The following is a 14,224-nucleotide window of genomic DNA, read 5'->3' as shown; positions in this document are numbered from 1 at the left end:
AAATGTATGAGTTCATAAAATAAGATTTGTTTTGTTAGTTTACACACTTATTATAGATCAATTTGTTTTATTTGATGCTTCCGGAAAACTAAAATATTTTTCTCACGTGGAACACAAATGTGACATGGAAATAGATCCAAGGCTAAATAAAATTGAACCTTTTCTATTCATATGTACAGAGTATTTCATAAGCAAAGCACACTGCATATTAACAAACAACACATCCCATATTCACCTTATCATATTTCATGTTTGGAATAGACTCTCTTTCATATTGATTTCTTTACAACAAGAACAGGGCAGTTGGCATGTTGCACACGGTAGTGAGGAAAGTATTAGACTCTCCTTCACATTGGTTTCTTCACAACAAGAACAGGGCACTTGGCATTATGCACACAGTAGTTGCTCACACTGCCCAAGAAAACCCTGTTTCATCACATTCAAATTTAGGATCCAAACAGGAAAACAATCAATTTCTACACACCTGGGAATTTCAAAGAATAACAGAAAAGTATACCCTCATTTCCAGATCAAATCAAGCCATGCAGTAGCATAATGCATGTTTCCTATGTACTACCAATGGCCTAACGAACCAAAACAGTATGGCAGATTACTACTGGTAAGGAGGCACACAATAATATCAGATGACTCAAATGAGAAAGTTATATAAAACAATTACTACTGGTAAGGAGGCACACAATAATATCAGATGACTCAAATGAGAAAGTTATATAAAACAATGAATAATTTATGTGTGTTCTCAAAGTGTATGGATGCAGTATATACTATAAAGGCAAGATTCACACATATGAACCAAATTTATCATGAGAGCAAATTGCGATGATCAGTTGTTATGAACACAAGTACCTTCATTATTGTGTGGAAACCGTTGAGCATATTCAATTTGGCTAGTAATATTTTGATCCTGAGGGTTTATGAAAAGAAAAATCATGCAACTTGTGAGAGTCCATTGATTTCCTCCTTTTCGATTTTACAACATTCAGCAATAGCTGGTAGTTGTTAATGATCAATTCGGTAATATCAACATTCAATGATCGTATATAGTGAGAATGCTTCATATCATGGAGAACAAACGGGGAAACTTGCATTGAAAATTCCTCTGTTTCCCTGTATTCTGTTTTTTCTGCATATCTGCATGCAGTTGCACAGTTAGTTTAGACCTTCATTTATATATTGAGTTTTTTACTAAGACCAGTCACGTGATTTGGTTTTATTTATTTATTTTTATTTTTCAGTTGCCCCCTCCGTACATGAGGCGCGTGTGGCATAATTTTCAATTAAGACTATAGATGGCAAAAACCAGTCTGTTTGGTAAATCCCGACCATCCAATTGGTGAGCTTTAGCCGCTAAATCATGACATTAGCCAGCATTATCATTTTTTGCATCCAATTGCAGCATCACGATTGAACATAGGATTGTCCAAACATGGTCGATTTTGGGCCCTGGGAAACCTGAGGTAGGTCACATACATATGGATTGTCAGGATTGCAAAAAGTTGGGAGCAAGATTTTTTTATTTATATCTTTCTTTTAGAATGGTGGGAACAAGATTGCATGACAGGCACACCTAATCATATTATGAGAGAAACATATTGGAATAACAGATGATCTATTTTTATGGGTTGAATGCTTATATTTTATTTTTGTAGGGAATTTAACCGGGTAGCCGTTATAGAGGGTGCACATTCCCTTATAGCCCATCCACATCCACCCGTTTTTTCCGATGTGGGATGATTTGCTTTTGCCCCTCCACACACCGAAGCAACATGGGCAATCTCGCCCCTCCATGTGGAGGCAACATGGGAACATAAAACTACACTGGGTTCCGGGATCTTCCCCTAGGGACATTTCCGCCCTCAGAGGCAAACCAGGGTTACCACACCCTGAGCTCTGATACCATGTGAAACTACCAGTTACTCCAAAAGCTCAAGTAACTAGTAGTTTCACATGGTATTAGAGCCAAAGGTCCTGATTTCAAACCTCCTTGATAGCAAGAATCCACATGAAATGGCCACACCCAAAAGAGGGCCACATGTGCCACGTGTAGACCAACCCTAGAAAGAGGGGCCACATGTGAGGTGTTAAAGTATAGAAAATAAAGCCATATCCATCAGCTTTTGGAGTAACTGTTAGTTTCACAATTTTTAAGGTTCACACCAACCTATTCTATGCTCTCTTCCGAAAGAAAGTTGCCGTCCATGGGTTGTGTTGTCTGGTTGCTTCACAAGATCTTTGTAAGTGAATGAAAATCCTTACTATAGTCAATTTAAAAAAAAAAAAAAATCTTACCATAGCACATTTTCGGACTGCAGTCATAAGTTACTTGAAGATCATGAATTTTGTCAATCAGAAAGTTAATGAATTTTGCATATCAGAAAGTCGACGAGTTCTTGTAAGTATAAGAGTGAGTTGTCTCAGATAGCTCTCTGCAATAGACATAGGGTTCTACCCATATGGTGAAATTTCCTATCAGGTGAATTGATTTTCTGAAGTGTCTCTCTGACTGCATGGGTTTTGAAAGATTCATATTTCTTTTGGAAGTTCTGTGCATTTGTTTATCACGTGCACAGGAAAGTTTCCGTGAAATAACGAAAATGAGATTTGAAAATGGTGCAACAAAATGATGTCCGCCCACAAGTCAGCGGCCAAATCATTATGTTGTATCCCAAAATGATTTATGTTGTGTTTCACTTATATTGCCATCCATGTGATGTCACGTCGCATTACAATGCATGGGGAGCACATTTACTACTACAAGGTAGTGGATATGTATCAAGCATATGATGTTCATTGAAATAAGCTGCATAGAAATTATTCCACCCTAAGAGTAGTACCATCTCATGGTTTTCAACAATTATTAGTGTTTCAGAGTAAATTTGTGGCACTGCTTATGTTATTCTATTTTATTTGAAACATAATGCTGTGTATCAACTAGAAGTAGCATTCACAAAATCTTAAATCTTATTAAGTAATATTAGTTGGAGGAAACCTGTGACAGTAACTTAGTCGCAAATGCATAACAGAATACTATTTGAAATAACTAAAAGAAGCAGCGAGCATTAAAGGCACCATGCCATTTCATTATTTCATTTCGTCGAATCCAGAAAGCAGCAGGTAACTAACATCTGCAGGGCTCCCTGGCCATGGTTACCTAAGATATTTAATCTTATTAAGTAATATTAGTTGCGCCCTGTTTGTTTCAGATTATGACAACCGATTGTAAGTCCAAAACCTATTATTGGACTCAAATTTCTCCAATAATAGGTTTTCGTCTGACAATCGGTTGGCATCATCTGAAACGGATGGGGCCTTGGCTGAAACCCATCCCAGTAACTGAGTCGCAAATGCATAACCAAATATTGTTTGAAACAACTAAAAGAAGCAGTGAGCATTCACTATTTTATTTGGCCAAATTTAGAAAGCAACAGGTAACTAACCTCTGCAGGGCTCCCTGGCCACGGCTACCTAAGATAAGTAGATTGATCTTCAATTTTTCAACTGCCTCACATATAGCCTCTTTTGGCTCTCCTACTTCCGTAATTAACTCTGGAGTGACCTGTAGTGAGCAAACAATGAATCCTACACTCAATAACCGTAGGTTTGGAAGATAGATGTTTGTGTTGGCATGCTTGCATGTTTGGATATATGTGGAAGATGAAAGAGCTACCCACTGAGCAGGCAGTAGCATCTGACATAATAAAAGGGATAATCTAATCCCTTCCCTTGTTAATGAAATGGACAAGAGACAATGATATGGGTTATAAGCTATTATGTCACAAATGTGTTTCAATGATCAAAGCATATGAAGTATTTGATGAAATCTCTTCTACTCTCCATGGGCAGCTCTATCCTCTAATATTTATTTAACAAAGAACAGGGATGGTTTAAGTTGACTGCTACTAAATTCATGTAAAAGTGAATGAATATTTCATCAAAGCACTAAACACTTGAATTACATGCCAGAAAGGGACATGTTCCCTGCCTGTGTTCATTTTAGATTTAGAAAATTGATTTTGAGTCAAAAATTGAATAATAGGCTCAAAATCTAATAACCATCTTTGAACTCCAAATCAATTCTCAAAATCCGAAACGAACAGGGCCTACGGCTAAGAACCTCTAAACAATGATATGCCACTCTTTTACCAGCTACACTGACTTTCAGTAAAAAGAGCAAAGGAAAATACTCATACCCCTGCTTTCACACAGATCTCCTTTGCTCGTTCTAAGAGAGCCAATGAAATCTTCTTTTGATACACTTGGATAGATTGAATCAACTCCGGAGCTGCGATACATAAAGACTAAAATATTAGTTATTTCTGCACAAATCTCCGTTTCCCAAACAACGACAACAGAAAAACGTGAAGAGCAAAACAGAGAGAAAGTAAAACCAATATCCCACCAGTGCTCAGACCCCTTCAATCCTTCTCCCACACATAAAATCTATTCAAAAGATAAAATCCCAGCATAATTGAGTTTTCCAGCGTTTGGCTAACTTTTCCATGGATTTTTTTTCAAAATCAAACGTATTCCCTATTTTATAGGAAAATTGCAATCCTAACTTAGTTTGGCTAACTTCCTTTCAATGGTTTGTTTTTGTCCATAAAATTTTCTAGAAAAGTTTGGAATGGAAAAATATTTCTACAATCCCCTACTCTTTTTACACATGAAAAATAAAAACTTGAACCAACCCTATTCTATTTTCTTGTAGAGTGAACTTCAATTTATGATGATATCCCTCTAAATTAACCATAACAATATCAGTTTCCTCTAAATCATGGAAAGAAAAGAAAAAATCCATCATAAAATGTTTTCTTGCAATCCAAAAGGGGCCGAAATTCAATCAAATCGCGCCGATATCAAACCCCTTACAGTGCCATCACAGAAAAGGAAAATAACCACTAAACTAAAATGGATGAAAATCCACAAAAATTCATGCTCTAACTGAGGGGGGTTAAAAAGTAAAACTAACAAGAACCCACTTTTCTGCAACAGAAACTGAATCATAACTGAACCCAAACTCAAGAGAAAGGAAAAAAAAATGAAAAAGCAAAGAATACGTAACTGTTGGATAAAAGAAGTAGAGCAGGGAACTTACAAGCAGTACCAAGAGATGCGGCATAGACGTATCCAAGGTTGTAGAGAGGCTGAACATTGTAGATAACGAGGTGTGAGGGTGGAGAGATGGATTCACGTAGGTTGTTTAGAACCCACTCAAGAGCATAGAGACTGAACTCGCTCTCATCGATCGTCAACATTACCTTCTTCTCACTCGTTTCTTCTTCCCCCGCCATTTCTAGGCTTTGGTTTCTTTCCCGCAGAAGAACAAGTGAAGCCTGTCTCTTGTAGTTGCGGGAAAGGGAAGAATAAGTATTTCCAGGGTTTGTTTTGTGTGGTGACTTGGGACAAAAGATGGCGATTTGTAACGGAAAGACTGACGTGGAGATAAACGCGAGCTTTATGTGTCAGCTTCTTCCTTTTTGAGCACGCCACGTCTCACACCGCTCTTTCTCTATATTTTCATTTCCGTGGGCTCTTTTCCACTCTCCATCTCACACACCACCTCATTTCTGTGGCATCCAAAGTCTCTCTCGCGCATGCAAAAGAGGGACGGCTGAATTTGTCTTATTGAAAGGAGAACCTTGACAACTGATCCACTTCATTATAAAGGAAGGGTTTTCCCTGTTAAGGTGCATTAAAAATGCAAATGTACAAAAATGGTCCATTGAAAATGTAAATTTATTACATTTATAATAAATTTACGTGGCTTTTGAGTTTTTTTTTTTTCCCTCAAACAATATGTACATTTACATTTTCAATGGCGCTTGTTAACAAAACCCATAAAGGAAACACTTTCAAAACAGGATCCGGTGTGGGAAATAAAGACGAGAGTAATATTAGGAATGATTTGGCCCTTTTCAAAAAAAAAAAAATTTTTAATTTTTTTGCTTTATGGGTACCTGAGCTCCCGATAAATTATGTAGTGGCCGACCATGAAGTCCCGTTAAGGTGGCATGTAAAACGTACCACCCTTGATATTTAATCCAACATCAGCATCTTAAAAAGTGCGCTGCTCTTGGATGGCGGTACCATTTTGACGGCACTTGACGGTCGGACACCATATTTTTTCACAAAACGGATTCACGGTGCTCAAAATTTAATTTCATTACACATCGTACGCACTTGCATAAATTTTCACATGATGTTTATTTAGATGCCCCTATGTTTCAAGAGAGAAGAGCCAACTCATTGCTGAATTTGTCTTTTCATTTAATTCATAGGAGGTGACACTTCTCTCCTGAAAAAGGAGAAATCGAAAGAGGGGTTAACTTGTACGAAATTTCCTTAACACTCCTGGTTTGGGATGGTACCCTTTCTCAAAATCAAGCGTCTGCTTAGATCTCCTTCTTCTACCATTTGGGGGCTAACATTCATTTCGAAACCAAATGGTAGAAGTTCAGTCATCTTTGGGAAAAACTTCAAATACTCCAAGTCCTTTGGATCAGACCCTCTTTGAGCTGGTTGAAGCTTAAATATGAATAATTCAAAATATCTCAAATTTCTTGATTTAATTGCAGAACGAATGAAACCCAAATTTTCTGATTTAAATGTGATTTGAACCAATAATTCATCACTTTACTCATATACTATTTGTAAATCCCCCCTCCCCCCCCCCCCCCCCCCAAAAAAAAAAAAAAAAAACCGAAGCAGAACTTAGACCCTAATCTAACATTCTTCACTATTTCTTGTTGTGTCTAAGTTAGAAAAAGTACATATAGTAAATATGTGTGTAACAGCCAAGCTATTAAGCTAATACAGAGAAAACATATTTCTGAATTTTCCCTAGGTATAATCAAGGTTTTAAATTTCGGTTCCGGTGTTGACCGAAATCGGTCGAAATTTAAAACCTTGGTTATAACCAAACATTTCCGGAATTTTCCAAATATTTTCCTCGCCGATTTATTCTCAAATCTTAACTTTGTGACTGGTTAATTGTCATTTATAGGTCAAGCATATTAAAGTTACAAGCAGAATACACGTGTACAGTGAAGATTTGGATCAATGGTGACGATCAATTATGGGTCCCATATGGGGACTTGCATGTGCAATCAAGACCGTTGAACTTGTAGAACAAACATGTAGATCATCATAAGTTCAGTTTGTGCCCCATGATAGAGGGGCTAATGTTTCACATTTGAGGGGCAAAAGTAATTGATCAATGGTTATAATCATCAGAGTGGTGCAATTTTTGCCCCATGTTCCAGTCCACGGTGAAGCCCACTTTTTTAACAGTTCCAACCACAGTAAACAATGCCACATGAATGGCCACCACAATTGGTCTGCAGCTAGCAAACCTCAATAACTATTGGAAAATTAGGACTCTCTTTGCCACCTCTGCACAATATCATAGGGTGGTAAATCAGTTTGCCTCTTCATGGCGAATAAACTGAACCAACTTGGATCTAATTTCTGATGGAAGGCGTACTGGCCGATAATTTCTGTCGAGCCACACAGCTGTCGCCTTTGCTTCCAAAATGGGCTAAACCAAAATGAACTAGAGATTTTAGTATGAATAAAGGGTTTCATTAAGAAATAATCAGAGGCGAAGAGGCTTAAAAACAAATTCCGACCTCTTGATTTGGTAGCTTGAAGATGAAATGCTCGATGAACAAGCGTGCGGCAGAGGAGCCAGAGATCCTTACCTTCACAACAAACCTCTCACCACTCTGGCTGTGCATGAACACCATTAGAACAGTTACAGGGCTCTGGGTGTAGATTGTAGAATAAAAATGTAATTGGTTTTAGCAGCTACAAAATTTAGTTTTGAAATTGGATGCATAGAACTGAAGCAACATATTAAGTGAGCTAATTGTTTGAGAAATTGCAGATGGTAATGACTTTCAGATGTTTAAGATTGGATAAGAAGGTATACCCTTAGAGGTGCAAGGAATTTGAGAGACAACTCTGATAGTGCAAGTGCATCACCTGTGCGAGCAACTGCATCTGCGTTCAAGCCAATCCTTTCAAGGAGTTCATGACGACCTGTTCAATTTCAAGGAACATATGAGAAGAATCTTCAAGGCATAGAATATATTTTTTATGATGAGGCACCGAAAACAGGGAATCATTGTAAAAATGTTACAAAGAAGGTAGTGCAACAAAAAATTATGGCAGGAAAGAATGGTTATAATTAGATGGCATGTCTAGGCAGAGAAATAAATTGTGGATGAACCATTAGTTTTAGTATTTCTGAAAAGTTAATAGCATATCATACAGAAGACCCCGGCATATTCTATTCGCTTAGGAGCGAAGAAAAACTAGGGTATAAAGTCTATCTCAAAGTCATTCGATGGAACCTAGGGAAGATCTAAAACATTACGGGATAAGACAATTATATCCAGAATCATAAGGAGATAAACCATAGTTGCAATAAGTATTAAAGCTTTGACGTTAGCTTGTGAAAAGTCAGGGGTGTGAGGCTCTTCAAATGAAATACCAAAACTACTTCCATGCGAAAAGTATCCATCCATAAAATCTAATGCATGAAACACGAGAAAGATGAAGGCGAACCTAGATGACCTAACAAACATGCAACTATTCCTTCAAGGGAATAATTAACTAAAGCATATGGCTCAGTATATCAGGCAACAAATCCTTGCGAGTGAAACAACTAGACTTTATTGAACCAACTAGACTTTATTGAACCAGGCTTTAGGTATTTGCTTCAAGTGAAAAATGTTTCGAGTTTACATGTGAAAAATACTTCAGGTTAGTTGATACACGAATGCCACTCCGATTGGCACTTGGGATTCACAATAAAGGAGATCATCAACATAGCGAGGGAGGGGAGCATCATGTTTAAATATACGTTAAGGGAGGCTAATGAAATCACTTATGCTTTGGCAGCATTTCTTTTTGAGAGGCAACCTCTGCCCCACTTGTCGTTTTCTTTTGGGAAGCTTTAGCCCTTGTAATTTTTTTCTATTTCTAGTGAAATTGGTTAACATTCTCAAAAGATATGTAGTCTTAATCCACTGTTACTGTTACCAGTAGCAACGTATGATTTCAGAGTTTGCAATTGGAGATTCATTGTTGAATCTGTAAGTACTCATCTTGGAACAACTTTGGAGTTCTGATCATCCTTAACCCAGCAGTGTCTTCGGTTGACCCTTCACCCCATTACCTAGAGCTGTTTTCACCACAACTAAAAGTATAACACAGGATTACTCTTAATGTATTGTTACAAGCTCCTTGTTCTTGAAATGGTTATCTCTCTAACATAAGACGATTTCAGTGCTTGCTTTTGGAGATTCAATGTTGAATCCATAACTACTCATCTCTGGTCAATTTTGGAGTTCTGATCATAGTTAACCCTGCAGTTTCCCATCCTTGTGCTGCTTTCACCACAATTGGAAACAAAAGGACAGGGAATGTTACTAGGAGTGCAGTTCGTTCTGGTACACGGTGGAATGGGTATGGGGTATGATGGTACTTTGGTATGCAGTACGATGAGGGTAGGTTAAATATGTTTGCTATTTGAGGTCGCAGGTCATTTTGGAGTGCTAATTCGGGTCGCATCAGTACACTCTTTCTCTCTAAACAGGGGTGTGAATATCGGCGTGTGAGTATATCTTACGATTTATAAATTTTATTGTATTAAGATTTGGGTCAGCTATTCTTGTCATTTCAGAAAATCTATGGAGGGGACCTAATAACTAGGAGTATCTTTAGTGTTAGGCATTCTTCATTCTGTCTCTGTACTTAAGTCCTTCAAAGTTCTGCGCCTTCCTTCCACGCTCTACGCCTTCCCCAAAGAAGGATCAAATGCGAGTTTTCGATTCCAGAATCATCGCTTTTCTTTTTGAACTACCCGACTAATTGCCGGGGGGTGGAGCGGCGGGCTGTAAGGTAAGGGAAGTTACCATTAAAAAACCCATACCTAGGGAATTTCAACTCTGCCTTTCACATTTTGAGCATTCCCTCCACTCTTTTCAAAAAAAAGGAAAGAAAAGAAAGGGAAGTTGTCATTAAAAAAACCTCTGTTATTCTTCTGCCCTCACAAACCACCAGGCAGATATTAAAAAGCCCATATGAATAAAAGAGGAAAAGAAAGTTGCCATTAAAAAGCCCATATGAAAAAAGGAAGAGAAGATTAAGAAAACCAACTAGTACCAAAATGCGCAGCAAGCAATGAAATCAATGAAATCAGCGATGCAAAGAACGTGAAGAGAAGGGAAAATCTATCCTCATTGGTGACGTTTTGGTCGTCTAAACTTGCCGTCCAAGAAAAATATTGAAGGTATGCCCTTACAAACCAATGCTCTCTCTCTCTCTCTCTCTCTCTCTCTCTCTCTCTCTCTCTCTCTCTCTCTCTCTCAACAATAGCCAAAGCAGTTATTTTGGCTGCAGAAAATTGGAAAGGGTGCTTGTTTTGATTTCCTTCCTGCCTTCTTCCCTTTCTTTCGCTCTCGCAACATATGTGCATCTCATTTTTTTCTCTCCCGCGGGTCACCATTTTTTGTGGTCCAGGTCACAAACGAATCACGTTTGGGATCGTGCAACCCCAGATCGTGGGTCGGAAGGTGGGATGGCGACCCCGGTAATAATGGGACAGGGTTCCTAGTGATGCTTTTGAATACCAAAATGATGGAAAAGGAGAGGAGCTGGTTTGGTCTAAGCATTGGTAAAAAGAAGATTTCACTGGATGCCAAGTTCAAATGACCGACAACTTTCATCTTTATAACTTGTGAGAGGTACAGAGATGTCTTCTGGCTCTCATTGGAGAGACAAGAATACAACTAAAACTCTACAAGGGAATCCTTTGTGAGTTGAATGGCACCATGCCATTCAAAGCCAAAGAGGTCCAAAAAGTTATGAAGCCTAGTAGCACAAATAATTGCCATACAAAAAATATTAGAACAGAACAATGGCAGACTCTACACTATCCACTAGCTAGGAAAGTATTTTCTGGCCATCTCTAACCACAAATCATAGATTCATAATAAAGGATTTCAATTATTTGTTTCTTGCATCCCACATTGGGCAACCTCATAATTTTTGAACCACCCTACACAGATAATAACCTTGCTCACTCACTTTTCCTATTTCTCTCGCAAAAGGTGGATCCAAAAATCATCAGGATATGAGTCTGCACCATCATTTGCCTAGAAAAGAAAAATTGGTGACAAAAATTTCAAATTCCTACTGCATATCTCTCTTGGATTTACAAAATGTTTTCTGAATAACTACATGCCACCGAAAGAAAGTTGTCTCATGAATTCTCTTTTCTCAAGGAGATCGATGCTTGGATTCTAGTGGCAGAAAATAAAAGGCTCGCATGCATGGTGGTCAATTTGTGAGTCTATGCCGGATCCTTCTATCTATTTCTCGGTTCGATCTTTCTTTTACAGGTTGGCCTCAATAAACAGGGAAGAATCTCAATGGGCGAGGGTATGAAAATCTAAGGTTCCTGCCTGAGTGGCAGCTTTCGCTTGGACGGTGGCAACAAAAAGATCAATGCAAGTGACCACTTGAAAAGGAGAAAAATTCGTCTTGTGAGTTGGCGTGTCCTTTGCAAGAACATTGAAGAATCTTTAGAGAACTTATTTGGTACATTGTCCTTTCTCTTATCATCTTTGGATGCACATCATTAAAAGCTTTGAACTATAGTGACCCCTTTAAAGTTCTATTAAGAACATCATTCTGGATTGGAGTGGGGGACCGTTTGGTGACATGGAAAGGCTTTGTGGTGAATGGTGTCATGTGACTGTTTGGTGACTGTCTGGTGACATGGAAAGGCTTTGTGGTGAATGGTGTCATGTGCTCTGATATGGCATTTATAGAAAGAAAGGAATAATCGAGTCTCTAAGAGAAAAAGGTGAGGATGGGGAAAATTGCACTAGACAACAAGATCGACCTCATTCAATGGAGGAGGAATGGTAAGGATGCCTCTGTTTCTAAAGGCAATGAATGTGTTCTTTTTCTTCGGTGACAGTGCTCCCGTTTCGAAACTAAAAAATCCAAGCCGAAGTTCTTAACACCACATAGGAAATACAATAACTATTTTCTACTACTGGTCTATACAAGAACCCCATCAAAGATGGATGTTAGAATTTCATCTTAGTTGTCTTTGCGGCGCTAGAGTAGTGCACATCAGACTTGATGCCTTCGCAATTCACAACATCAAGAAAAGAACAACCTGGGAAAAAATGAGAAAAGAAGAACCAAACTGCCACATGTAGGAAAAAGATTGCACACATTAAAAGAACAAATTTCATTTCATCCAAGAAATTTCACACAAACTGCTCATTTCTTGCAACAGTTCTATGTAGTTCTGGAATCAGAAAAAAGGAAATCCATGGGCAACCAAGATAATCAAACATTGCGTTAACGTAAAATAAGAAATTAGTGGAGTGGCGTAGACGCGTAGTTTATATCTATATTGAACATCTGTAATAAAATTCAGTCGAAGAGAAGCCTCACCGTGTTGGCAGTAACTAGCAAAGACAGCATTATTAACAACCCCATACTGATCTAGTTCATAGTCGCGGACTTTGAGCTCCACATCAAGAAACTCATTCATCCTGAGAAGAAAAAGTGGAGCATCAACTTCAGCTATCAAATCCAAGCTCATAAAAAGAAAACAATGAACAATTGGCTCGGATGAACTCTAAAACCTGATAAGTCCATGCCTTTGTTCCTACCCTCTGGTTACAAAACCCAAAACGAATAGATAAAAAATTAATTAATTCGGTGACACCTAAAACATCATATCCAAAAGTAAGAATAACCCAAAAGAAGCCAATCAAAGGGTATCAAATTGGGTGGAGCCTGAAATCAGAAATCCACAAATTCATCCCCAAAATTTGAATGAAGATAAAAACACATGAAAATTGATAAAGATACGAATTGGGTGGCACCTAGAACCCGATAAATTCACGAATTCATTCATTTTTTTAAATTCACCTAAAACCTCTCATAAGCTGATTAAATTCATCTCCAAACTCTAAATACTCAAAAGAATTACAAATAATTGTTTGTGGGTCTTATTACGATGCTTGCAATTCACAATCAGATTAGATATACTGCCCCCCAAAAATGAGAAATGAGAAATGAGTAATGAGAAAAGAATCGGCTGAGAATAATAATAATAATAATTACCCTTTTCCTCCTTGGAAATCAAATGCGTGCATGCTCCTCACGGTAGGAAGACATCGGAAACGTGGAAAAGAGATAGGCTTGCTGTTTTGGAAAGGCCGAGAAATGGGAAGGAGTTGTACTGCAGAGCTGTGGCTGACATGGGACGTAGAATTGGCACGTGGGACCGAGAAGGTCACGTGCCTGCTGGAGAGTAGAGCCTGCATCGTCTTCTCCTATCGATCAGAGAGAGAGAGAGAGAGAGAGAGAGAGGCTTCCTCAGGCGTGAGTATCCAGGAAATAAAATACAAAGACTAGCGTGTCCTCGGGGTACACTAGCTCAAGGGGGTGGCCCAGGGAAGAAAAGGGGGGCAATATATCACTTCCCACAGAAATTATATCATGAAGAGACAGATGGTACAAAAACTCAAAACATAAGGGTCCACAATTATGTAGCCAGCAGTTTTATTTACTTTTGAGTGGGCCCCAACTGATTACAACCAATCAGGGTCCCATGATCAAGTTCATGTCCAAGTCCCAAGTTATGGTCGCCCAATGCCTTTTCGGTGGCCCAGTCCAACATGTTGTTGGGCAGGCATGGACGGTGAGTCCCATTGTACATAGGTAAGGGAGGCCTTATAAATTGTGGCTCATTGCCAAATTCCTAGAAGATAAATGTGACACCATGTAAAATATAACATGAAAAAACATTACAAAGCTCCAAGTGATCAAGGCCGTTCATCTGGTGGGCCAATTTGCTATATGGAAAATGGAAGCAACCCAACCATCCGTTCGGCATGATATTGCCGAACTCAATGTCAGCATTTCTCATTTTCTGCTAAGCTTCCTTTTATTCAGTCCATCTGCAGGCCCGTAGTTGAATGGTTATGTTAAAGACAGTTCAATTTAGAAACTACTCACGCATAAAATTGCTCTGTATATTCTCATGCTGCAAAATTTGGGCTAACATAGAAGGAGAGTAGTTTTCGAAGAAGCTAAAGTTAAAGGCTATCTTATGTGGAGATTTTATACAGCCTATGTACGTTGTAGCCCAACAATTGAACGGTTT

At 38.5% G+C, this 14,224-nt stretch overlaps 2 protein-coding genes across 5 annotated transcripts; both read right to left on the bottom strand.

Moving 5' to 3' along the window:
• Positions 1-133: 133 nt before the first annotated feature.
• LOC143884302 (universal stress protein A-like protein) lies at positions 134-5,413 on the bottom strand. Of its 3 annotated transcripts, none has more exons than XM_077387800.1 (4): positions 5,084-5,413; positions 4,212-4,303; positions 3,459-3,577; positions 134-426 (listed from the first exon to the last, which is right to left on the bottom strand). In XM_077387800.1, the coding sequence occupies exons 1-4, from the start codon at positions 5,310-5,312 to the stop codon at positions 348-350; spliced, it is 519 nt and encodes a 172-aa protein (XP_077243915.1). In that variant the 5' UTR covers positions 5,313-5,413; the 3' UTR covers positions 134-347. The 3 variants fall into 3 exon arrangements, with proteins under 3 accessions (XP_077243915.1, XP_077243917.1, XP_077243916.1); XM_077387802.1 differs by having other exon boundaries at positions 5,126-5,412; XM_077387801.1 differs by having other exon boundaries at positions 5,117-5,409.
• Positions 5,414-7,142: 1,729 nt separating this feature from the next.
• LOC143882687 (acyl-acyl carrier protein thioesterase TE3, chloroplastic-like) lies at positions 7,143-13,490 on the bottom strand. Of its 2 annotated transcripts, none has more exons than XM_077386137.1 (5): positions 13,180-13,490; positions 12,502-12,602; positions 7,952-8,061; positions 7,650-7,784; positions 7,143-7,558 (listed from the first exon to the last, which is right to left on the bottom strand). In XM_077386137.1, the coding sequence occupies exons 1-5, from the start codon at positions 13,380-13,382 to the stop codon at positions 7,439-7,441; spliced, it is 669 nt and encodes a 222-aa protein (XP_077242252.1). In that variant the 5' UTR covers positions 13,383-13,490; the 3' UTR covers positions 7,143-7,438. The 2 variants fall into 2 exon arrangements, with proteins under 2 accessions (XP_077242252.1, XP_077242253.1); XM_077386138.1 differs by having other exon boundaries at positions 7,650-7,745; positions 13,180-13,483.
• Between the last annotated feature and the right edge of the window lie 734 nt (positions 13,491-14,224).

Source organism: Tasmannia lanceolata, unplaced genomic scaffold (assembly GCF_043159265.1).
Source record: "Tasmannia lanceolata isolate RefF3 unplaced genomic scaffold, GAP_Taslan_0.1 ptg000008l, whole genome shotgun sequence".
In the NCBI taxonomy this organism is placed as follows: domain Eukaryota; kingdom Viridiplantae; phylum Streptophyta; class Magnoliopsida; order Canellales; family Winteraceae; genus Tasmannia; species Tasmannia lanceolata.
This window is presented reverse-complemented; position numbering and strand designations above follow the sequence as displayed.

What these genes read in the sequence shown, in the direction of transcription:
- LOC143884302 (XM_077387800.1), bottom strand. Translation starts at nt 5,312, where the DNA reads ATGGCGGGGGAAGAAGAAACGAGTGAGAAGAAGGTAATGTTGACGATC. An exon ending in AGATCTGTGTGAAAGCAGGG is followed by an intron (nt 3,578 to 4,211) that starts GTATGAGTATTT and finishes TGCTCACTACAG; the next exon opens with GTCACTCCAGAGTTAATTAC. An exon ending in GGCCAGGGAGCCCTGCAGAG is followed by an intron (nt 427 to 3,458) that starts GTTAGTTACCTG and finishes GTGATGAAACAG; the next exon opens with GGTTTTCTTGGGCAGTGTGA.
- LOC143882687 (XM_077386137.1), bottom strand. Translation starts at nt 13,382, where the DNA reads ATGCAGGCTCTACTCTCCAGCAGGCACGTGACCTTCTCGGTCCCACGT. An exon ending in GATTTCCAAGGAGGAAAAGG is followed by an intron (nt 12,603 to 13,179) that starts GTAATTATTATT and finishes TTTTCTTCTCAG; the next exon opens with GATGAATGAGTTTCTTGATG. An exon ending in AATTCCTTGCACCTCTAAGG is followed by an intron (nt 7,785 to 7,951) that starts GTATACCTTCTT and finishes ATCTACACCCAG; the next exon opens with AGCCCTGTAACTGTTCTAAT.